This window comes from Typha latifolia, chromosome 9, assembly GCF_019914945.1.
Source record: "Typha latifolia isolate L0001 chromosome 9, TyphaL0001v2, whole genome shotgun sequence".
NCBI lineage: Eukaryota > Viridiplantae > Streptophyta > Magnoliopsida > Poales > Typhaceae > Typha > Typha latifolia.
The window spans coordinates 1,183,858-1,209,371 of NC_133094.1; the positions used below are offsets into that span (position 1 = coordinate 1,183,858).

At 35.8% G+C, this 25,514-nt stretch overlaps 2 protein-coding genes across 8 annotated transcripts; both read right to left on the bottom strand.

The window, feature by feature from the left end:
* Positions 1-1,220: 1,220 nt before the first annotated feature.
* LOC140795344 (uncharacterized) lies at positions 1,221-5,602 on the bottom strand. Of its 6 annotated transcripts, XM_073147849.1 has the most exons (6): positions 5,539-5,585; positions 5,270-5,412; positions 2,828-3,833; positions 2,233-2,325; positions 1,909-2,067; positions 1,221-1,499 (listed from the first exon to the last, which is right to left on the bottom strand). In XM_073147849.1, the coding sequence occupies exons 3-6, from the start codon at positions 3,764-3,766 to the stop codon at positions 1,365-1,367; spliced, it is 1,326 nt and encodes a 441-aa protein (XP_073003950.1). In that variant the 5' UTR covers positions 3,767-3,833; positions 5,270-5,412; positions 5,539-5,585; the 3' UTR covers positions 1,221-1,364. The 6 variants fall into 6 exon arrangements, with proteins under 6 accessions (XP_073003950.1, XP_073003952.1, XP_073003948.1 ...); XM_073147851.1 differs by having other exon boundaries at positions 5,390-5,602; XM_073147847.1 differs by having other exon boundaries at positions 5,270-5,586.
* A 7,945-nt stretch (positions 5,603-13,547) lies between these two features.
* LOC140795514 (villin-5-like) lies at positions 13,548-24,652 on the bottom strand. 2 transcript variants are annotated; one of them, XM_073148125.1, is made up of 23 exons: positions 24,493-24,652; positions 22,892-23,013; positions 21,999-22,098; positions 21,428-21,496; positions 21,082-21,324; positions 20,808-20,985; positions 20,596-20,728; positions 20,291-20,453; positions 19,788-19,935; positions 19,586-19,686; positions 19,019-19,174; positions 17,955-18,023; positions 17,798-17,866; positions 17,536-17,673; positions 17,279-17,407; positions 16,402-16,549; positions 16,251-16,261; positions 16,003-16,143; positions 15,768-15,893; positions 15,522-15,587; positions 14,531-14,852; positions 14,242-14,450; positions 13,548-14,150 (listed from the first exon to the last, which is right to left on the bottom strand). In XM_073148125.1, exons 2-23 carry the CDS (start codon positions 22,945-22,947, stop codon positions 14,037-14,039), a joined length of 2,889 nt encoding a protein of 962 aa, XP_073004226.1. In that variant the 5' UTR covers positions 22,948-23,013; positions 24,493-24,652; the 3' UTR covers positions 13,548-14,036. The 2 variants fall into 2 exon arrangements, with proteins under 2 accessions (XP_073004226.1, XP_073004224.1); XM_073148123.1 differs by having other exon boundaries at positions 16,251-16,264.
* Between the last annotated feature and the right edge of the window lie 862 nt (positions 24,653-25,514).

A 25,514-nucleotide genomic window follows, 5' to 3' on the forward strand; every position in this document is an offset into this window, starting at 1 on the left:
AAATATGCCAGGAGTATAAATGGAGCTAGATGAAAGGAGGTGTCTGCCATAAGCCATCCTAAGTCGAGATGGCTTTTAGCAACTCTTCTAAGTTGCTTATTTTAAAAACAAATTCGGATAAATAGGTCTGTGATGAAATAAGAGTGTGTAATTGAGGATGGATTCTTACATACCCATATGTAAATAGAACTCTGTTAGCATGTGTTGGTATTTATCTGTTGTACCTCTATTAATGTTTTTTTTTTGGCGTCCATTCATCCGTTAGTGTGTTTATCCAATCTTATAGGATGTGATTTCTTCACCAGAGCTATCAGATATGTACTGCTGGCATATAGTATGAGAAACCTGTTGGTTTTAATTGTTGTTGTTTGATAGTTAGATCTTTTAAAGAGTCGAAACCACAAAGTTGCTCACCTATTCATGTCTTTACTGTGTTATACTTTATTTTTCAATTGTTTCTTGATGTATTACTGATGGTATCATTCTTCTGCCAAAGTTGGTTATCTCCTGTCTTTATAGCATTAACTATTCCCTATTGGTAAAGATGGTGCATCTTAATGAGAACTCTCTCCCATTGCTTGTTGTTTCTCTCTCTTAAGCAGTTCTGCGATGGCAAGTATATTGATGAATATACTGCCATTCTTTTCATCATAATCACTGTGGTCATGCTTTCCTCTCTTAAAGCAGATTACTCTCAGGATAGCAAAAAGAAATCTTTTTCTACCTGAATATGCAATTCAGGACTTGTATTTCAATAGAAATCATCCTTAGTATCAGATGAAAAATTTTGAGATATTTTTGTTCTTTTCATGTACTTCAGACTGCTGAGAAGAGAACAGGGCTGAAAAAATAAAAAGAAACAAATTGTTGTCTTCTTTTAATCTTAATTTATCTGTAGATGTATGATATTACCTAGGTGTTGATGCATTTAACAGCCAAAAAGGATCGTCCAAAGTCTTTTCATATTGTTTTCCATCTTATTCCAAGCTATTTATGTGCTGGGTCAGCAGAAGAAGAGGTTTACAAGGTCTGACTGGATATATTTTTCAGGCAATTAACTAGTGCCCACCACTTCAACTGATGTTTGTATTGTCCTAAATGGCAGCACGAGCTGCAAAATTAAATGTACTAGCGATGATGTTAAGTGAGAAGCTCACAACAATTATCCCGAGGAACATTTGGTATGATTCATTCCTTTATCTAGTCAAGTGTATTCTGTGTAGGAAAAAGAGTTGACACAAACTTTATTTTGTTTGTGCACATAATGAAGGATAATGAAATAAGAAGGATGTTTAAGTTTTGAATCTAACAATGACATTGAAGAGATGATGAATGTTATATACAACTCATTTGAGCAAAGAGAGTCAGGTGGCTGGAGAGGCAGATATTTTGCAGATAGGACACCAATTCTTCTGCTGAAACCATTGATGGATGCAAGTTATATGGTAACTATGCTTGCATACCAGCTTCCCTAACTCATCACCAACAAAATACTCCTCCTGCAAAACAGAAATCAAACAGATTAATGTGTGGAGGAAGCCAATAAGATAGTGTTCAGATGGTTAAAGAAACTCATATTATACGAGCGTTCCTAAATTTGAATTTTAGCAGCATATATTTAATTGAGACATTATTTAATTTTCACTTCTCTCTCCAAAAAAAACAAAGAAAAGGCGAAGTACTAAGCATGACATGTTGCAGTTATATTGGCATATGTTTGTCATGTTATCTCACAAGGCAACAGTAGAAAAATGGATATCCACATAATGTTCTAGCATATAAACTTGAAGCCTAATTTATGGATTGCAGAAGGTCTAACCTTTGGCACTGCAATGGAATAATGCATATAAATTAGCCAAGAAGGGATTTCCATGGGAAGCATATTAGCGACCACACTAATATCAGTACCTGACAAATGCTGCATTTCATATCAGCATTTTCACCGTCTATGATGCCTGAGGCCACCGAGGCTGGTGCATAAAGGCTTCTCTCTAGACATATTGATAGTTCTTCTTCTGAAAGTCCAGTGTTGACACTACCAATGCTTTCACCTAATGCTAACAATTCCTGTTCACACATTGACAGGTCATTTAGTAACAAAATTATGAACATTATAGTCTTATGAGATCCTAGGAATCATACTATAAGGTTCAAAGTTATCTATATAGCAATTCTCCAATAAAAGAAGCCACAATAATAAAATATAGTAACAGGACATGCAACTGAACAAACCTCATATGACATGTCATCAATGTCCAATCTCAGTTCTCTGTGCTGATCAAGAGGGCTCTCATCATCTGTAAAGGAACTTGTTTCCAGCAGTTGCTGCAAGAAAGAGGATATTTTCAGCTTTATCACTGCTCACTTTGAAAAAACTTTGACAGATGATATTTCCATCTCTCATTTTATAGAACCGATTGGGTATTAGTACGTAAAGTAGAAACTAAAAGAAAGGGAGAGCAAGAGATGCCAATAACCTCATGTTTTTGTCTTGTTAAATCTTGTAATTACTAGCAAAATTAAGAGGGATATTTTTCACCTTCAATGCATGATCATAACTTTTTGCATATGGTAATGCGCATAGCCATATATAAGGATAAGCGTCAATATATAGGTCAAATATATTTTGACTGCTAACTAGGAAGATCATATACAGGAAAAACTATAATAAAAATAAGATAGCAATTCAATTTTTTCTGAATATTCACCTGTGTAATTCCATTTTTCCTGCAAGTCTGCATCTATGTTTAACATGATATCTCAATGATAAATGAAAAAGAAAGTACATAGAAAAGAATTGCTTCATGATGATAAAAGAGATCCATACCTCTTCAGTTCCTTCCATACTAAAGTGCCAGTAGCCATCTCCATCTTCCATAGTAGCATGAAATACTCGTCTGCGACTACCTCCGGAAGAAGAAGGTTGCATGACCTGAGTATAACTTTTAGACAGTGAAAGGGAGTCATCTATATTTTCTGATGTGCTCCTTCTAGTCTTTCTGCTGGAATCCCGATGTGCTCTAACTGTGTTTACATTCCTGCTAGCAGTTTGTTTTGTGGTCCTTCGTAAATGTGGGCTTTTACCAGCTAACAAAGGCATGCTTTTACTGCTGGAAGATGAACTCTTTCCATCCAATGTCCTCTTTCTTGATGTACTAACCTTTCTATTACAACACTCTGGAGGACAACCTGATCGAGGAACATCTAATATCAAAGCATCCCTTGGATTTTTAAGACCATTCTTCTGTGAATCATCTTGTAGACCAGGCAAAGCATGTTTACCAGAACCATTTCTCTTTCTGGATGAAGCATAGTCCATGCAGGAGGAAATTGAGGGCTCTTCTTTATTTCTAGACAGTTTCTGTTGCCTCGCTTTAGTACATGTTCCTTGATGAACTCCAGGCTCAATTTCATTGGAATGAGGACTTACTGTTTTGCCTGCAGTCATGGTGACAGATTTTGAATTTAATCTATCCCTTTGTCTATTATCGTGTCCCATACTTTCTCTCGTACTGTATCTACTAGTATCACTGACTAAATAATCAGGAGTTCCTTGTCTACTGCTGCTTTGAGCCTTGTTAGAGTCTTCAAGATCAGTAGCAGAAAATGATATCGAGGAATTTCCAGTGATGACCTTTGTGCTGCATCCTACACGGTTGCAATTTTTATTGCCGGTGCCATCAGAATTTTCTCTAAAAACAAGAATTGAGCCTCCTCTAGTAAAAAGAAGACCACAAGCTGTTCTTCTGGCCATTTGTTCATTCATGTAAGGATACAAGAGAAATGATAAGGTATCAACTTTCAAGTTTCAGATAGTCGATACTCCTCCAACTCTGCACCAATGACTTGTATTAGTCAACAATTACTTAACGCTGAAAAGGAAAAATCTAATTTCATAACAAAACATGATCATTATTTGGAAACACAAGGCCACTACTGCATGATTGTCAAGTTGAGTCAATATTCCACAAAGTACTGGTAAGACAGGGTACACAGATTTCAGCACAGGGCAATGCCTCGAATTAACAAGATTCTTAAGATACTAACGATAAAATCTTTGAAAACTATTAGATAGATTATATCTATATAAATCTCAATTGATGTTAAAATCTTATCATAATGTCACTGCTACATATGCTTGGTTATCCTCACTTCAAGCATACAATACGTAAATCTGAAAATGAAGAACTTCCACTGTGCAGCAACTGGTATATGAATAAATGTATAGTTATCTCCCTATTTTACACCAAATTTGATCTTCATACTGGTTGAAAATAACATTTCATAAGATGGCAAAGTTCAAACGGTGAAGAAAAACGCTGTTGTACAACAACTTTAGTACAACCAAGATGAAATGGGCAACGGTGACAAGATTTAACATCTTTTCTCAATTATTGTACTATCAAACTATAATCTGATCACATGAACATAACAACTAATTGCATGAGAAGGAATTCTCATTCGCTAATTAAGAATACTCATCCTACCACTTTTATATAACACATAAATCATTGCAAGTATCTCAAAGCCTTAAAACTTCAATGCAGCAAATCTGCACAACTACAAGCACTTCCAAGCTATATTGCCTCACATGAAAAAGTTACTTTTGAGCCTTTGAATCTATTCACTCACAAATCAATCAGTCTAAATAAAACTGACCGTAAAAAGCGACAATCCACTTTTCCTAGATGCTTTTTCTGGCAACTGGCAAATAATTGCTGAAACAATTTAGCAAGAGTATAAGTAACTAAAGATTTTGCCTGTTGTTGCTGATTCATATATGTTTGAGGATCCGTCTAATCAAATTTGAAGCAAAAGTTCATACCAATCGTGAAAAAGAGATGCAACCTCAATATGTATTGGGGGACCACAAAAGAGAATAATTCAGAGATAAGCAACATAACCAGGCGTCCTTAAAATGATAGATTCAATAAATCTTAGAAAGATTCTTTAGGTACAACATCCTTTTCTAAGGTTCCAATATGCAGAGTAGTATCAGAATAATTCTATTGACTCCAAGCAGTTCATGGATACTAAAATCGTGGAAACAACCTAAAGATGATCACAAAGTAAACTCATCAAGCTTGTAACTCAACAGGGCAATCAAAACCAGCATATCTAGCAAAGATGAGACCAAGTCAATCATGCCAAAAGAAGAAGAATTAAAAAAAAAAAAAAAAACAGACAAACTTCTAACTCAAAAATTACTTCGTCTCAACCCAACAAACCTCAAATAACCAAGCATAGAGGAGCAAAAGATAGATCATACCATCATCAACAAAAGCTAAAACTCCCCAAAACCAAAACAGAACCTCTACTCCATCGAAGCCAAAAGTCAAAAACCCAGAAGAAAGGCAAGAGAAAGAAGCGAGCCCAAATCCCCCCTCACCTTTTGCGCGAAGCTATACTCTGCTATATCCAAGACCACACGTCAAAGCTATGAGAACAAAATCGAGACTTGTACGTGATTTATACTGAGAAAAGACTCCAAACCCGACTCAAAGATTGCAAAACGAAGATTCCTTTCTAGCAGCCAACCTTGGAAGCGAAGCCCAAAACGTATCATCCACACGGAAATCGAGAGGAATGGGGGGGGGGGGGGAAAGCCGGAGAGAGAGGGGTCGGGGTTTAAATACCCAAGAGTTGAGGGGGTAAAAGTCAAAAAAACCGTCATGGCCACCGGGGTCGCGTCCTGGCCGTCTGATGAGGCGCGACGATAGGATCGGACGGGAGTCATCAGAGCCGGGTCCGCTCAACCAACCGTTCAACGAAATTAGTGGTTATTTTCTATGTATCTAATTCTTTTCATATATAAAAATGAAAAAGAATAATAGATGGTCAAGAATTTGTTACTCTTATGTTTACATCACTATGACCATAATTTATTAATATTGATTAGAGAATTAATTTGATTGGCACTTAATTATGCTCTCCGGATGTTTGACTAAGTTTTTAAAAAAAAAAAAATTAAACAAGAAAGAAATTTGTGACTCAAATTTTTTTAATTTGTTAGGATAACTATTCAATTAATTTTTACATCTAAGGCCCACTTTATTTTATTTTGATTGTGATTGAACTTGTAGTTTTGGACTGACATATTCTCTGATCCATTTTATCCACAAAGGGTTAGCTGAAGCCAGTCAATAGCACATAAAATATATTATTTTATTATTATATATATATACACTAAAAGAGAGTATATTTGTGAGGACCTAATATATTCTTCTTTCCTTTACCTTTTCCATTTCTTTTCTTTTGCATTAAATTTTCTAATATTTTCGTCCCTTGATTTGTAGTATTCAGTGGTTGAGATATTTGATTCCACTCTACTCTGCGAGGTAGAGTTCCACTCCAGGAGTTTGTTAATATTACTAGCCATCTGTATTTCTAATCCTTCTCCCCATTATTCCCATAAAAGTCTAATATAATTTAAGAACAGTGAGGATAATTTGATCATTTTGTAACTCATCGATGGCGGAAAATATTTGGCAGTTAATTTTAAATGATATTGTTTTAAAGAGAAAAAATTAATAAATATATTACTTAACTTCCACGGTTATAATAAGCGCCACTAAAGTCGTCAAGCAAAATGAGTACCAAAGATTCAAGAAAAGATTCTATCCAAATGCATTCGAAACTTATATTTCTATCATAGTCATTAAACCCAGTATATACGGTTACTTTTAAAGCAAAGATACATCGAGTTAATTAGAAAAATACAATCATCTCTAGAAAATCTAGCAATTGTAACTTGGTCTGGACTATAATATAAGGGGATAAGTTAATGTTCAGTAATCCAATCACATATGTTTTAATTTATTCTACAAACAAAACCTTCATATTTATAACATCCTAGCTTAGCTAGACTGAAAAAGAAAAGGAAAAATGTCTAATAAGATGGTTAACTGCTCCTCAAAGCCAAAGACAATGTCTTCTTGAAGCCATTAATTAGTCCCAGTCTTAGACAAAGTCGTGCAATGTGAGCATCCTTTGTCTCCACTTTCCTTTGCATCCTCATGTCTGCAACTCTCCTCTCTGACCTTTGTGCAGCTATTATATTAATCCCACATGCCATCTTCTAAAGTATTTAAGAAGTTAAAACTTATTCTGTGGGTGGCCATCATTGCTTAAAAAGAGAGAGCAAAGCAGCAGTACTGCGCTGCATTAAGCTTTCTATCATGCTTTGCATTCTGGCTGTCTCCAGTTTGAGACAGAGAGGAGATGATGATGTAAAGAAGAAAACTAGGAAGAGTTTTTATATATATATATATATATATATCCAAAGACCACCCTCACAAAGATGCAAACTTTATTCACTATTTCTATGATTAAGTTTTCATCCAATTAACAAAACAAAGCTCGTCTATATTATCAAAATACTCATCTATATTTCATAATAATAAATATAACAAATTATCAAGATACCCAAATTACTTCATAGACCGATTTTAAGTGTGTATATTTAACACTAAATACAAAATGTATATAAAAAAGTACTCTTTAATTGAAAAGAACATAAAAAATTATATAGATATATATAAGACTGGATTGAAATCACTCTAGATGAAGTACTTTTGAACTATTATCACTGGCTGTTCTTTTCTTTCTTTAATTCTTTTGACTTCCACTTTCTTGGTTTGGGTACGTGGAGCCAACTCAATTCTAGAAAGTGATGTATGAGTCTGATAAAAGCCCAAGTGACCATTTAGTGATACTTTTAGATGTCATTTATTCAAGTGGTGATTGAATCACTGTTCTTTTCTCCTGATGATGTGTCAAACAAACAGACCGCTAATTTTGATAAACAATCTAATTAAAATTAAGTGAAAATTGGAGTCAAATCATAAAGAGGTAAACTGTAATAATTTTTTTCTTCTTTTCCTTTCATTCATCATATATACATATAATGAGGAAAAATGGAGAACAAGTAATATCCACATGAGCAACAAAATAACTATACATCCTTATATAGTGCTCTTCTTATTAATTAATTAATTACTACTAGCTAGTCTAAGATTTTTTTTTTTTTTTTTTTCCTCAACAACTCATCAAAGCAAAGCATTTGGGATTGAATGATGGTGTGGGTCTATTGGGCCCTTATTGGGCCTCTATTGGGCCTCTATTGGGCCTCTATTGGGCCGGGCTTCTTATAGCCTCCAAAAAGATCTCTTACGTTGCTTCGGAGCGTGTGAGAGCTCGAGCTCGGATCTCAGCATCTCCCACATCACTTGCACATCATGGTATTCACAAGTCTGCACATCATCGTGAAGCTTTAAGATCCCACTTCCTGTAGAAAAAAATAAATATATATATATATACATGAGAATTTTTTCTTTTCTTTTTGTAATTTGGCCCAAATTTTATGACAATAAATATATAAAAAAAAGAAGAGAAAGTTGTACATAATTCTCACTTAAAATTTTCAAAATATAATAATTGCCGCTCTAGTTTCTACTCTTTAAAATTCATAATTACCCCTCATATTTCAAAATTGCTACTATATGTAAATGACTAGAATAACCCTTTTTTAAGTTTAAGCTATAAAAATATAATATTTGATAGCTTTTAAATTATGTTTTAATCATAATTAGTTAGATTTAATTAATGAATGGCATTTTTTGTTGCGATGATTTCGGTGGCAATTATGATATTTTTAAAAGTTTTTAATAGATATTATGTAAATATGATGAACTATCGGGCCTCAGTTGCAAAATTGTTACTTATGAAATATAAACTTAGCCTAGATGAATAAAAGATGTAGATAACTATCCAAAACTATCAAGTAAAATTCCCATTACAGTTCTCTTTTCAAAAAGGTCCCTCAAACCTCTCTAAATAGTTTAGGGAAATTTACATTATTTTCCAAGAGTCACGACCGACTAAGGTGAACAAACGAGAGTTACCAGAGAAGGAGGGGGCTCAGGGGAAGAGCAAAAGGGAGAGCGATCTCGATTTCAGAGACAGGGGAGGGGAGAGGTAAGCTTACCGTCCTTTCGGGATTTGACTCTGGCGGAGACCGCGACCCAGGCTCGCTTCACCGGGAACACCACCTTCTTCTGCCACCATGCCATCACCCTCGCGCCTCTATCCTCCTCCGCCGGCTCGCGGCGTATCGTACCGCGAAGCACCCGAATCGGCCGGCCAGTCCTCCGCTTCCCGGTAATAGGTGAGCTTACCGACCCCCGAGTTGTCTGTCTAATACCAGATCGCTTTCCTCTATTCCCCCCCGGTTATGGTCCTCCGCCTCTCTCTCTCGCCGAGTTCTTTCTTATGAACTAGTCTATTCTATTCTCTCTTTATCGACCCCTTTTATTGGGATGTTTTATAATGGCGTGTTATTCTCACGCCACACTTTTCGTTTGTCCGGGTGCGCCCGGCTCGTACTGACGCAGGTGTGGTTTCCTTATCCAGGTGGGCCATTTTCTTTTCATAATATATTAAATATATTATTATTATATAAAATTTTAATATATGATATATAAACACGTGGAAGGAAAATTAGTAGGTTGGTGTTGTTTTAGAAATGATTTTTTTTTTGCGGGTATATTCTTTAAACTTTTTTTTTTCTTATTTATATGTATATCTCACCGTGAATACCCTCTTAATTTATCTTTTAAGTTAAATCTTAATAATTTAATAGAAATATAAAATTGTTTTAATTAATAAATTTATAACAAAAAATTTAGTATATAAAAAAATAACCCTTTAGAAATTATAATGCTCAGTCAATTCTAGGGATTTTTTTTTCATTTAAATTTACCACTTTTTTCTTGGAAATTGGAATAAAGAAATAGCGTAAGTACTTAAATTTAAAAATATTATTAAAATCGGTACGATCTTAATCCAAGTTGGTGAGCGAAGTAGGTTAAGTCGAGGTTTGGTAGCTCAAAGCAATGAACAAACGACACCGACACCACGTCGGCACGACTATAAGACTACTTACAGGCGTGGGAATATCAGAGTCATTTTCAAAGCGCTTCTCCGGTCTCCCGGTTCCCACAGCGCCCGTGGCTTTATGCGCGGGATACCTGCAACCGCCACGCGGCGGTATCCCGGGTCACCCGGCCACGCGCCCTTCGCCGCGGGTCCCATCCTGAATGCCCGACGGCCGTCGCGACACGTCGTCCATTTTCTTTTCTCCGTGACCGCTGTTCGGGGCGGAACGGCGTTACTGCCGACCGTTCCCTCGGAGGTGGAGACGTGGAGGGTTCTCATTGGGTGGAGCTCGCTGTTGCCCTTTTGACTCGTGTCTCCAGGTGTTGTTTCGCAATCTTTCTCGTGTTCCGCTTGGGGATCGTGACCGCCGATTGGGACCCATCTCTACTCGTGAATTCCTCGCCTCGCCTCGTATCTAATTCTATTCTATACTATTCCAGTCTCTTTTTGGTCTTTTATACCATAAAGCCACGTTTAGTTCTACAGAGGTAGGTAATGCCTGCAATTGCCATTATTATATTGGAAGTGATCCATGTTACACATAGAATACTTTATTAATTTCAATCATAATTTATAAGGTTATACAGATAGAAAAAAAATTCATTAACATATATCTTTTACCGGCTAGCTAACATTATCTTCCTCTTAATTTTGATCACATCTTGAAGCAGTGTAACTACAACTTGTAAAAAAAATACCTCAGAGAGCTTTGGTAGGGCTGGCCGAAAAAGGTTACACCCTATTTTACACATATATATTACACACGTATGCAGCAGAAGAAGACTAGTTTAAGAAAAAGTTATACATACGATAACTTTGAGTTATATTGTACTATAATGTTTATAGCGTATGTTTGTAATTAATTCTATCTTTCAATATTACGATTGTTATGAGGTGTTCAAAATAAATTGCAAGATTTTAAATGATAATTATGAATAATAATAAAGACAAAGAGTGAGGTATTTTAAATATTTTTTTTGAAAATTATAAAATTAAATTCATATAGGTACCTTTTAGTTGACCTTGTCAACAAGAAAAAAAGAGTAAAATTAAGACTTTGCATAAGTAGGCACCAACCAGTTGTTGAAAGTCAGCATCATATCTGCTCCACACTATATATATATATATATATATATATATATATATATATATATATATATATATATATATATATATATATTTAATCAATCATTTGCACTTTGACCAAAAAAAATAGCCCATGGGATTAGATTGTCTTCAGGCCTCGAGTACAAGGATTTACATGAAATCAACTAAATAGTTAAAGTAAAAAAAAAAAAGAGTTAACGCAGAATAATTTGAGAGGGGGAACTTAAAGAAAAATGAGGGGTATTTAATTTTTTTTTTGAAAAGTTAATAAAACTATTTTTTATTTTATCCGTTATTTTAGACTAAAATTTACAAGGAGTAGTTTTGAGTCATTAAAAGTCAAATATAAAAGTCAAATGATAAATATTATAAAATGTGAACAATAGAAAAAAAAATCATAAGGTGTTTGATTAAATATGCCATAATAATAAGTTAGGAAACTAATAAAAAAATATCACCAACATTTGCTTTTATTATCATTCAGACTTCAGTATATAAATATTTATTATTTGACCACCTATATTTTATTTTTAATAACTCAAAAACAATATATGTCAAAATAGGTTTTATACTCTTAAATAGGTTTATTTACGATTAGTTAGGGTAAAACTAACTTTGGGTGTTTTTTAGTAATTAAAACTAATTTTGAGACATCCAATTGGATTAAAGGAGGATTAGTTCGGCACGACAATCGCTAAGTAATCCTCGTAGTTCTCGAAAGTCTTATTTGATAGACTGTAATAAGACTATACATTATCCTCAATATTTATATATATCCTTTTACTTATTCCTTCTAGTTCTTCAGATATTCTACTCTATGGAGAAGAGCTTATAGATGGATGGATATCCCCCTTCTTTATCAAGCAATCTTATTGTAATTTTAATCTTTAGATTAGTTCTTTTAATCTAATATTAATTTTATAGGATTAGATTAATTTATTGGTTGGGATTATTTTAGACCCGAGATTAAAAGACACATTATTATGGTCCCGAGGTCAAAGATCGCTTCCTCGGCGTTGACCGCCGCCCTCCAACGTTACACGTGTCGAGACTTGCAGCGAGGCGTCGAGGAGCCGGGGCGGCGGCGGTCAAACCACAACGGCGCACGTGACTGTCGCGTGACATCTGTTCGAAACGATGACGTCAGCGAATAGGTAGGAATCCACTTCTTTGCTTGAAGTGCGGAGGGATGTGATATTAAAAAATAAAATTAAGAAGGAAATTTGTTTAAAGAATATAAACGGGGATAAATCCACTTATTCTGCTGTTTCTCTGATAGATAACTTTATCGCTAGGTATTTTATTTTTTATTCCATCAGCAACTGCCAGGTTAGATGAACTTAACTCACTCACCCGTTTTAAATACAATAGGCAGAATCAAATGATCTGTACTCATATAATAAAAGCAAAATATAGAGTAGATATTATTCTTTTATCTAAACAAATTGCATCTCTCATGGTAAAAATCAGATCTTTATGTAGATAGATAGAGTAAGATTTTCAATCTCAATTCTTCGTCTCCTAGAAAAACAAGGTCTTTTTGTCTGCTCTTGTGAATTGTGAGTGAGTTTTGCCTGCCATTGAGACTTTGGAAGGTTTCAGACTGATCAAGAAAAAGATCTTCTATGGGTCCCTTCAAGATCCAGCAGCCTCAATGATTGAGTAATCTGGGAAGAATAACAAGAAAATTCATAGACTATTACTATTACTACTACTACTACTACTACTATTATATCCATCGTTATCCATCTCTTCATGTAGTAATAATATCTCTCAACTACTTCTTTGTTCTCATTTAAGGATGTGACATAGTAACAAGAACTAAGAGATGAATGCATCCACTTCTCATCAAGCATCACGAGAGAAGTGTAATTTGAGCGACAGTTAATGGGGCATCATTCTATGGTCCCATATGTCTACTAGATGACCAAACTGTTCACATTTATATTATAGGTAATTGGCAACTAAAACATTTCTTTCTCTTTCTCTTTCTCTCTCTCTTTCTCTCTCTTAAGAGTCCTGAATGAGATTAAGGGTCAATCATCAGACAGTGAAGATATTCCAAATAAAGTGGGCACAGGAGAGTTGCAACTTTTGCATGCTTGGAGATAAGTACTATATTCTCTGATCAAATCCCAATTATTCTTCTCATGTTCTTATTGTCCTTTTGGTAAACAGTAGTATGTAGCTTTTGATTCCTATGATTCACTCGATTGGTTGGTGTCATGTTGATTAAATCACTGGTGTCATGTTGATATTAAATCACTATCTTATCTTCCTTTTCTTATTAAGGTGAAGAGCATCTTTATCTCTGAGTTAACTACCTTATTTTTATTTAAACATAATTCAATGAAGGCCGACATGAAACCATCTGCACTCGATTCAACATTTAAATTTAGGAAATAAGATTGCAAACGAGCAGTTTTAAGATGTCTGGAAAACCAGTTTTGTCACTTGAGATTTCCTCACTGAGAGAGAAAATAAGAAGAAGAAGAAGAAGAAGCTTACACACAAAAAGAATCAGATTTTATTCATGAAGCAAGCCAAAAGGTGCAAGCTGGTTTCCCACCAAATATTTTACACTCTAATGTACACAATTTTTTCATTTCCTCAATACATCACACAACCTTCGTTCTCTAAGATGACTATTTACCTTTGGAAACAATTGTTTCAGGAAAAGAAAACACACTCCCAATCAAGACTGCGATCATCTGAAAAAATGTATCAGGAAAGCTAAAAGAACAGCTCATACAACAGAAATGGAAAACCTGTGTTGATGATGACATGGAGTATTTGGGAGCAGAAACAGCTAAAAAGGCACTGATTCTTTTCCCTTCAAACCTAATCATGGGTCTCTCGACCCAGACTAACTAAACTTACTGGAACTACTTGAAGAGAGCATGAAGGTATGTCATATACTTGAGCACGCCTCCACAAACCTGCAATGTCTTGTCCCAAAAACCTAACAATGAACCTCAAAGCATTTGATGGACTTAAAACAGTTGAAGAGCCAATTTAAGCCTGTTCTGCTTCCATTTCGGTAGTTTGAAGAAAGCATCCTTTATCATACCGAATTTCTCTTTGAATTCTGCTGACGATAAGTAGGTCTGCATTTGTGTTAATAGGAAAGTTAGAACAGAGAATAATTTATTATGAAGAGAAGTTCAAATAATGGGATCAGAAGATAAGAGGCTTTACCTCTCGCTTGGTTATATCAATGTCTGTAACAGGATTAGTAGATGTTGTTTTTAGGCGTTCATAGGGGTATATAAGAAGCCCTTCTTCATCTTCAGGCTCATCCTCCTTTATATCTTCCTTAATTGTGAGAGATTCAATTCTAGTGGTCATTGAAGTGATGCTCTCCTTGGAATTCACCTCTTGTTTTGGTTTGTTTGCCTCAGGACTCACTTAAGAGGAAGAATAAAGCAAAAATATTATCTACCAGTATAAAAAAGACCTCTACTTTCAAAATGGTGTCCTCACATACCTTTTATTGATTTTGGAATAAGAGTTGGCTTAGGCCGTTCGAAAGCAGAAGAGATGGCAGCAATTGCTGTCGATTTAGGGGCCAGCTTTCCAGAATCAGGTGTCACAGATTTTGGATAAAGTTTCCTGACTACTGGAGGAGGGGTTGAAAGATTTCTGGCATTTGGATTTTCAAAGTTAGCAGCTAATGCATTAAAGGCCGGTGACCTTCCTCTAACACGAATACGTTCAGGGCTGAAGGACATGCTTCTGGACCTTTGCTGAGATTTGTCTGGTACACTAGATCTTCCTGCATATGATGTTGGTGTCCGTCTCTTGGGTTTCTAAATTTACGGGAAAAAAAGTGAACAAGAAATTTCATATAGGAATCTAAATTTACCTGAACAGATGAGTGAAAATATTCAGTAACAGATGATGCAAAGAAAAGACACAGTACAATGTACCTCGATGGGTAAAAATCAAAGGCATGATAAGTTTTATTTCCACTGTTTGCATGTGACATTAGCTTCAAGATGAAAGCTACTCGAGGAATTCAAATGTTCATTCTTTCAAACATTCACTCCATGAAAAAGTTTGGAACTTGGCTAACACAATATGACAGGTTAAAAGATAGTCCTCTATAATTTTGGGTTTGTCACTTCAACCAGGATGTAGCTTGGATTATAATACTGGGGTTCTAGTTTTCTCTTAAACTAGTAATAAGTTCTATTCTTCTGGTTGGGCATAATGAGAAAATTTACATATAAAAATGAATATATAGTGCAAGTTATCTGCATGACAATTCTTTAGTGAATGAGCAAAAAGGAAGAATGAGAAAAGGAGTACCATGGTAAACAAAACCGAAAGAACCGATAAACTGACTCAGACAAGAAAAGGCATGAATTCTATTTGATATTTTTTTTTCCTCTGACATGACATATACTAAGTTAATAAAGAATGATTTTGGAACAATCATTCTGATTTCCACTAGCAATCACATATAGAGATCTTACATCTAATGTTGGAATTACTCCATCCTTCACTATTGCTAGCTTCCTTTGGAATGAATTGCCATGCATCTGCAACCAAAGATTAATTTGACAGCTTCATGTTAAACACAGAAGTTTGGCTTCTGAAACTAATGTTCTCAGATTTTTCTTCTTTCCTCCGAAAGAAGAAAAATAAAATATAAAGAAAGAAGAAAAGAAAAGTTCATCAGCAAAAGAAATAGAGAAGTTCTACTTTGCTAAAATGCTTACTGCTGATTTTGCTAAGTCCCAGGTAAAGAACCGAGTAAAAAAGGGTGGTTCACTTCCTTCCATGACAATGAATATTGGAGTTTCTTGGGAAATATTTTCCATGAGGAAATCAAGTCCGAGAAATTTCTGTTGAAAAGTAGAAACAAAAAAGATATAAGAAACCAGGAAAAAAAATGCTGACAAAAATAGATTACAGCGACTCTTCAAACTACATGAATTTATTTCTAAATCATACCTTTCCGATGTCCAATGCTTGTGGTCTGTTTTTTGAATCCACCTGCTGCCCGACCCAAACAAACAAGTGTGAATGGCAGTCCAGAATGAATATATCTTCTGTCATCAGATCATCTTGGGTGAAGTTGAATATCTCTGTGACCTGCAGCACCAGCATATAAACATATAAGGGTTCCACATTCTATATTTACAGATGGAAACAAGGACTCGGTCCACATAAAAAGATATTAGCATTTCTTTTTTGCACACCTTTAATTTGCCTTCTTAAACCCCATATGCACACCGGAAATTTTGGTTCATTGAAAGAAAGAATGAAATAAATTAGGCAATATACATAGATTTAATTCTAAGACAATAGACTTTAAGATGAAGCATCAATCAAGTGTATTTCCATTACTACCTTTTGACAAATTACATGAAAAAAGATGAGGATCACTTTCTTGTTCTTTCACTATCTTCTGACTCGGATATTCAGATTTGCCTCCTAGTAAACTCCAGAACAGATCTGTTTCCATCCCTTCCTTTTGTGTTTTCGACTGCAAATTTGGCTGCATAATTCAAGACAAGACAGTAAGTATCAGACAGTAGCAAAAAAGGAAATGCTCCACTAACATGAATAAGTAGTCAGAGCTGCTGTCAGACATAGTAGCGAAACAGAGATATGAAACTGAGACCTCTGAGAAAGTGGGATGCAGTATTAATAAGCTAAATTTTAGTATTAATAAGCTAAACTTTAGTACAAGAAACTTGTCAACAATCTTTGATACAAATCAGAACCACTAAAGCACATTTTCATTGGCGCGCACACACATGCACACATGTATGCATGCATGCATACATATAATACCGATCATCATACGCCAGATTTGAGGTCTAAAAATATAAGTGAGAAAATCTAGTGTTGGAAATTGAGAAGTACAGATTTCAACCTCTCCAAATCGTTACATATAAATTGCATACAAGAATGTAACAGTTACTATTTAGCAGCAACTTGTTTGATTACTTTACATTCTGAAGTCTGAACACAACAAAAGTGACAGATAGTGTTGTCTTAAGCTAAGATGACATGCCTCCACTACCAAAAATTTTTATTATCAAACGCTAGGAGTCTTGGGCCCAATTTTCTTTCTAATTTGTTCAACAAAGATTATATTGTTATAGAAAATAGTCATAAATTAGAGGAAAGGTACTTATACCGATTTAGAAAGAACATAATAATATAATATACATAGAGAACAAGACAAATTGATGTAACCACATTAAAGATCATGTTGTACCTTAATCACATCTAGCAGCCTTTCAACTAACTCATGGTCCAATGAGGTGCTAAGACTTCCAGACCATGTGAAAACAGTATTTCCATCATGTAGAATGTAACTGTAGGATGAATTCAATGATGATGCCACCTGATCAAAGTAACAGAGAAGAACAATACTGTTTAACGATAAGACTATAATATACTTCTATAAATCTTTAGTGGACAAATATCTAGTCAGTAGTAGATCAAGCCAGTAAGGGTACATTCAGGACATACAGGATCAATTTGAATTGCTAGCATATTATCCGGTCCAGAACCTTGAACTCGGAAAAGTGCAATTCCATCTTCTGAATATGTATCAGCAGAAATGTCCCTTTCTTTAACAAAATTCTTATATCCAGAGCTAAGACCACCCTGTTGTAAAGTTAAAAAAGAAATGAAAAAGGGAGCTGTTGAAAATCCTTTTTGTACTATAATCAACAGAAGAAGCAGAAAAGAGTCAAGGCCAAGTCTGAAGATAATTATAATAGAAGTAAACCTTATATAGTATGAAGCTCTGGAATATAGAGAAGAACTGAACAGGTTCCTTTCCTTCATAAAGGCAAGCCTGTAAGTAACTGGAAAACAATTAGACCAAAGTATTATTGCAAAAAGTTTAATCAATTTCAGTTCCTGAAAGACAATTGTTAGATTACCTGAACAGCCTGCCATTTTACAGATTCAATCATCTTGCTAGCAAGCAACATAGCTGTAGCCCTCTCCTCCTGTAGTCAATTAAGATACTTGGCATATATTAAATGCTTAGAACATGGCACTTGCTTTATGTTTAGATGAGCTGTTTTATTTTTCTTGGTTCAACACAAATGGATGCTAAATTGCTAATAATTTCTTGGAGATGAACTATCTGTTACTTGCAAGAAGGTTCATTCTGGACAGCTAATTTGTGCACTCCAAAAATCACTTCTACACCTCATCCAAATTACAGCAACAACTCAAAAGGAGGTACTTCTCATCAGATTAAGTTAGAAATTTGTTAGTCTGTACTACCCATTTTACTTGCATAAATTATTGCTGCATTGTCCATATCTAACTCTGGAATTTATGTTTACAATGATCAGATAACCACAGATTAGCAAAAACGAAGAAAATACCAAAGTCATGAATCTCATGTCAGAGGAAAAAGTGGATGTTTTTATGGTTTTGTGATTTCATTTTGCTTGAGCTGGGTGCAATGGATGTTTGTTTTGGGCGTGATGTTGTATTTTCCTGATTCTTTGGATTGTAGCACTTTAAATGGTGGTGTTTGCTGCCGGTGCTAGGCGTTCTCAATGGTAGTTTGTGGTGGTTGTTTGTTATGTTTTATTTTGGTTTTAGGTGGTTGGATATGGTGTTTGTGTGAACTCTTTCCTGGTTTGTTTGTTGTTAAGTTGGAGGCAGTGCGAATGCCTCAGTGGTGCTGTAATTTTGTATTCTGGTGATGCAGGGTTGTTACTTTGTTTTGTCTTGAAGTTTCGATGAAGCTGGGCAGTATTGCCTTTTCCTCAAAAAAAGAGAGGAAAAAGTAGATCAGACCAATGAACTCGTCTAAATTTCCTTTATAAACTCGTAATATATGACCAGTCCACAATTTATTATACTCAATAGGAAAGAATTTATATCCTACCTACAAATAAAATTAAATCTTGGACAACATATTATGCAACAATTACCTTGAAATTTTTATGGCCAGATAACATGTTCATTATGAAGAGAATATTACCTCAATGCTCTTCTTTCCAAACCAAGTGCCAATAAGAAATTCCTCTCTATCATCTCCAGGATATGTGTATTGAAAGATGTAGCAATCACCACTATAAAACTTAGATTGGTCAGAGGATGAAAGAAGAGTCTTTTCCTTGCCATTTATTCTCCAAACCTGTGACATTGGAAGAACAATAATTAGAAGGTCAGCAACTGTAGTTGATAATGTCATAGGAGGCAAACAACCTCTGCATGAACATGCATCTTGAATATTAAAAAATTGAATGATGAACTATATATACCCCTGCATATATGTCATCTGATACAATAATGTCAGCCAAGGTTATGAAACATCAATATATGTAATGTTTTAGAAAGGTAAGACATTTGGGAGACTTGATGGGGACTGGGACATATGTCTATATGACTTTAGAAAGGTAGTATGCAATTGCCTTTTGCGAGAAATAAAGTGAACACTTGTGAAGGGTTTCATATGAAAACACGGAAAGGTAATATTTCTTAGATACAAATATGTGTTAATAAAGATACTTAGATATATGTGGCAGGAAAAGGAATAGTAAAACACCTGCAAGTTGCCTGTGCAATCAATATATGGTTGAGGTTCCTCTTTTGCAGGAGCAGCTTTCATAAGACCTTTGACATTTAGCCCTTGGCGTCTAAGAAGAGCTACAAAAAAACAGAGTAATAGATGACGCAATGAATCTTGTAAACTTTATTAAGCCACAATGATAAATGTTGCAGAATCAGAAAATTGTACATTTATCTACCTGCAACTTTGCCTCTGCCATCCTCAGATACAGCAACCTCTGTTGTCTGTGGCCATTTGTCGAACTTTGATCTGAACATTACAGGCTCAAATCCCTCAATTATGCGGATAATGTGAGATTTTGGTCGTCTAGGATCGCGAAGTAATTCCTGAATAGGAGAATACACATAATTGTTATATCACTTTAATACGTAAGCAAACAGGCCAAGGAAAACCATCAATATAATGGATAGCTAGCCACCATATCCATGTGATACTTCTCACATGAATCATACTTGGCTAAGTTTGAAAGGAAATAAGCCTTGGAGAAGACATAGATCCAATAATCCCACTACTTGTATGATAGCTGCAAATGATCTGAAAATGCTGATATAGCTATCCAGACAGCTGATACAGGGGATGTCAGCCTCCTTTCTTTCAGCTTTGCCCACTCACATGAGATGTCTCCCATGGATTTCATCAGAGGCATTTAAAGAGATCCTAATCAGCAAAGCAACATCTTACTTCTGCAGCTGCACCAGCACTTTTTCTCTCATCCAGCGATGTACTTCTGCCCATCCACACGTACAGTTCGATGCCACAATCTAGCAAGTAGCAACTGTTTGTCTCTAACGACCCTCTTGCCAAGGGTTCAACACTAACTGGAACCAATTTTCCTTTGCTGACACTGGAAAAGGCAGAAATCTTTGATCAGAAATAATAAGAATCATAATCTAACTTTCTGAAGCCATTTCAGGAAGAGAATATGCTCAGGTCACAAAAAAAAAACATCACTAATTTCCAGGAATTAGCTCATGACAACACATTACCAGAGCAATTTTGCAGTAATGCTCTCATCTTTTCTCTTATCCTCTGTGGGCACCTTTCTTGGAAGAGGAGCAAAACCACCAAAGAAGCCCCAAAATTCACCAGCCTCGGCATCAGCCATCAATTTTCCATCCTCTATTCAACAAACTAATTGGTCATGTCTAAAATTGGCTGCTCTGATTATAAACACAGTCAGCTCGGTAGAATTACTTACCAACAGTTGCTACATCACACTTGCTGTTATGGTAAGTATCTTTAATGTATTGCACAACTTCAAGAGCTTTTGCTCTCTCCTGAATAGATGAGTTGGAACCACTAAACTGAAAAATTTTGAACTTTGTATCCAGAATGAAAATATCATCGTGATTGAGGGATGACCTTGCAAAAGGAACCTGGTAAATAGAATAGCCAGCTCAGGAAGGTAGGAACGACCAAACAAGTAACTTATGATTATCTAATGCAAGACTCCTGCGATGTAGAGGACTTGCCTCTTTAACATGGACAACATGCTTTCCTTTGCAAACAAATAAACGTGTAACGTGCTCGCGCTCATTGATTTCAGTATGCTTGAAACCAGATGCCACCCCACCTTTCTGTGGTATAATGCATGGTCTGAAGTAGGAGAGGAACTTCTCAGTCTCATTACCCTGAACTTCACGATATTGAACAGCACGTCCTCCAAGTGCAGCATCCAGTTCTACAGTTTTAATTGCAGCAGTCCCAGCTTCATCCTGGAAAAACTTGAGTAATTAATAGACCAGAAGCATTTCGTGGACTAGTTTTGCCAGGACAAATAGAAAAGGTGTACACTGTATATATGGTTTAACAGCTGACCTGACTAGTATCTTTACCAAGCCAATAGTGGATATCATGACGAAGAGAACCATTCTTCAAGGTGGTTGTCTGTTGAAAAAACAACAATCTATCATCTAAATATTTTGATTGGCTGCATCTACAAAACTGAAGGCTGTGACAGAATCTTCAACAAAATTTTCATTTATTGAAACAGAGAAGCAAGGACATGGTAAATGCGACGCTGGCTTCAGCCTTGCGAAAAAGGTATATGCTTGACATTGTAACTTTAGATAATATATGCTCTGAGCAATAAAAGGTACTTTCGTTAAACATAGAAAATTTTGCCTTGAATCTCCAGATTTCTGCTGTGTAAAACTTCTAAAGCATTGGGCCTAAAGCTTACGAAGTATATAAATGGCAAATCCTATATTTGTACTGTATATGGAGAAGTATTTGTAAGTTGTAACATGCAAATGAGATGATGATATATGAGATATAATCCAATTTATTGAACTGACAGTGTCATGAGACACGGGGAAGAATAACAATATATCTGATATATACAAACATACACTTATATATATGATCATGGTTAAGTACACAAATGTACCTTCAAAATAATGTATGCATCTCCTGTAAAGAAATTTCCGTAAGATGACTTTGGCACAGGAACTGGACGAAAGTTTTCGATACGCCATATCTCCAATCCACTATAAGGTATTAAGGAATATAACTTCGTAACACTAACATACAAAGGAATGTGGAAAAAAAACTGACAACAATGATCTTAAATATACTGAACTTTCAGAATGATCCATAAGCAATAACCATAACCCCAATTTTCTAATTTGTAATTGGATGACAGAAATCTTCTCAGTGTCAACTAAAACCTTCTTTTTATATCAAATTGGTAGTTCATGACTTATGCTTCTCTTTATCCAGTGTGAGAATCAGCTTGCTCCATTCTTCATGAATCTAGTACTAGAGGTGCTTAGGCTTTATCTCATTGCCAACTCAATCTACTTCCAGGTAATGGACTCTGAGTTAAAAAGCAAATTACTTTGAAATGATGCATCAGATTTTGCACTTGAAAATTCAAAATTTGTCAACCCATGTGACATTGATTCTGCAGTTTAGATGATTTGATTCGCTTCCCTAAAAATGTGATTAGATCACTCTTCATTATACATGTATTATTTACATGCATTTGTATAGACTATTATATAGATACTGACACTATACAAATATTGAATTTAGAGCTAAATCGTTTTTGAGGTTTATCACATCAATTCGTTTATTGATTCTCTAGGAACCAGCACAACTTAGAGCTCAAAGTTTTTTTATGATTGCATATTTAAGGAAAAATTAAAGGACATCCTAGTGCACAAGGCTCTTGATGGTGCCTGGTCTAAGAGGTAAATATTCAAAAAAGCAAAAAAATAAAAGAAAACGATAATATGCCCACAGTCTTATAGTGAAGTTAAAAAACAAATACAAGGATACGCCTTTTGTCCAGCTCCCTGAAAAGCAGAATCCAAATCCCTCATGGAAACAGCCATTTTTGACTTGGGCTTTGTGGAAGTAGTCTTGCTTGGCTTTGTCTTCAAAAGAGAAGAAAAAGTATGCTGCAGACAGGAATTCTCAAAGGAATAGATGGTTAGTTCAAAGAAAATATTAGAGCTAAGCTCCAAATCCAGTAATAGAAGAAAAGTCAGAAAGATATTAAAACTTTCCTTTAAAGAGCATCACAGTCTCAAAATTAATTTTTCAGGTAACTGACCCAGTATTCAAGGAAAGCATATCAAAATCAAAGTATGCAAGGACACTGGATTAAGATACCTCAATACAAGAACGTGCACCTACAGCATAGACAAGTTGATAAAAGATACAGCTAAATTGAATAGCAGAAAAAAGCGAACAAAACAGACTAAAATTTGCCTCAAGAGTTTGGAGGCGAATTTTCTGAATATGGGTAATATTGAACTTTTTAGCATTATGCTCAGAAATCAAAATCATTCAGCCTCCTATCCAATCAATACGCGAGAAGGAGATCCTTATGAACAATCTAAAAGTCAGATGAATATGCCAGAAGAAGCCACACACACACACGTCTTATCGATCGACAATATGCAGCATTCCAGAGAAACTGATTTACAGATAAGAGAAAATATAGTCAAATACTGCACAAAATATGCTCCGAGGAATCACTCTCGTGGAGTTGTTAAAAGCAGTATGTCTAAAAGAATCAATAAAATACTTTGCATAACAACCCATGCATTGAAGCAAATGGCTGTAAACGAATCCCCTGGAACACAGATCCTCCAGAAAGCAAATGCTTGTTGCAGCAAGTTAAAAATGCTCCCTAAAATCAAGTCAAGTAACGATTAATCGAAAAATGGTGTAACTTGAACTAGACTAATTCAAATTCAGCCAGCTTCAGCAAGATCGAAATGTACCCATTCTCTACCAATCAACCTTCATCCATACACTCAATGACTCAAATCTTACTACTTGACGAATTGCATCAACGGAACGAGATCCTCTCTTGGCATGACAGTAGCGTATATTAAACGGATAAAATTACTTCTTTTTTGCATCTATATCAACATTGCAATGCACACAGATAAGACATTTACAGAAGCACCAGCTAAATCCAAGAATCCAATCAAATTCCTGACCGTACACCTCGAATCCTACATATTTGACCAGCTAAGAACATATCCTTTTGCATCAAAATCAATATCATTTGGACAAAGACGAGATTTTGATGAAACCGCCGACTAAAACCTCACGAATCGGATCAAATTCCGATCTCCGGCAGTTCCACACACTTCAACATCAAACCAAATCACCAACCCAAAAGCAAGAACATCTCACGTCGATCCGCTCCCATACCTTAAACGCCGAGCTGGGACTCGCCATCTCGATCCGATCACCAGATCGCCCCCCTCAGAGTTAACGAAACAACCGTCGTAAAACAAAGCAAACAAGAATTCCACCCTTCTCCATGGAATTAAGGCAACCACGTCCGGGCAACCAACTCCATTAAAAAAATCGCGGAAAAAATCCTAAAGCATTATAAAATAAACGTGGATTAGTCTCACCTCAGGGGCTCGAATCCGTGGGTCAGTGAAGATCAGGGCAGTGAAGCTGATCCGAGAGAGGTTGAATTCATAGAGAGATCTCTCGATCGATCTCGAAGACGAGACCGATCGAGAGGAAAAGGTCGGGCTCGCAGAAAAAAATAATAACAATAAAATAAAAGGAAGTGGGGGAGAATGATGAGGGCCAGGCGTGCTTAACACTAATATTAATCTGCCATTTAATTAATAAAAACAGTTCGATAATTTCGTTTTTTTCCCCCCCACCCCCATTTTTGGTAAATCTTAAGCTCGGCCATCGGCCTACGTATGAATATGATGGAAAAGATTACAGAGGTTTAACAGAGGTATAACAGGAGCAGAAGGCCTGCGGAATCCCGTCCTTCTGCTCTGGAAGAGCGACACGTGTATGATCTTAGACGTGTCGGAATTCCATTAGGCTGGTCTCGGTGTCCTCTGTTGGTAATAACCCTCGTGGGATGAGCAAGCGACGGGCTGGAAAGGTGGTGGAGGAGTAGGTGAGCGCGGGAAGGGTTAGACGTTTCCTTATCCGTAATCCAAATTAATTAAAGATACAAATCCTTCGTTTCGGTATGTATTAACTACTCGTTAATTAACTTTCCCTTAGTTAAAACGGAATCTGTTGCTGTTTCAACTGGATCAGCAAACGCACTTGTCTTATGCCGTGGGAGCCTATCACTGGATAGACACGAGGAGAGCAAAGAGTTCAAAAAGGAAGAGGAGGTAATGTGGGAGCTGGAGCAGATCAGCTGCAGCCCCAACTGCAGGAATTCCCTGCACGTGGGAATTATAATTATCTCTAAACTATATTATGCGGAAATAACTTCAACATAAAACTATTAAGAAAATAGATAATATTATATTAATTTCAATAAGGATCTGAGGGATGTCTTCCCATTTATTGACGTGTGTGATATTTGTTGCTTCAATTCTGATGGAAAATTTCAAATATATAAGAGTAATATACAGGAGGAATCGAATAGCACATATCGTGAGATAAACTG

Coding starts and splice junctions, on each gene's coding strand:
- LOC140795344 (XM_073147851.1), bottom strand. CDS start 3,766: ATGAATGAACAAATGGCCAGAAGAACAGCTTGTGGTCTTCTTTTTACT. Junction 2,326..2,827: donor GTATGGAAGGAACTGAAGAG/GTATGGATCTCT, acceptor TCTTTCTTGCAG/CAACTGCTGGAAACAAGTTC. Junction 2,068..2,232: donor TTGATGACATGTCATATGAG/GTTTGTTCAGTT, acceptor ATGTGTGAACAG/GAATTGTTAGCATTAGGTGA.
- LOC140795514 (XM_073148123.1), bottom strand. CDS start 22,947: ATGGCTGTTTCCATGAGGGATTTGGATTCTGCTTTTCAGGGAGCTGGA. Junction 21,325..21,427: donor TTGGTAAAGATACTAGTCAG/GTCAGCTGTTAA, acceptor AAGTTTTTCCAG/GATGAAGCTGGGACTGCTGC. Junction 17,674..17,797: donor AGAGCTTCATACTATATAAG/GTTTACTTCTAT, acceptor ACTTTACAACAG/GGTGGTCTTAGCTCTGGATA.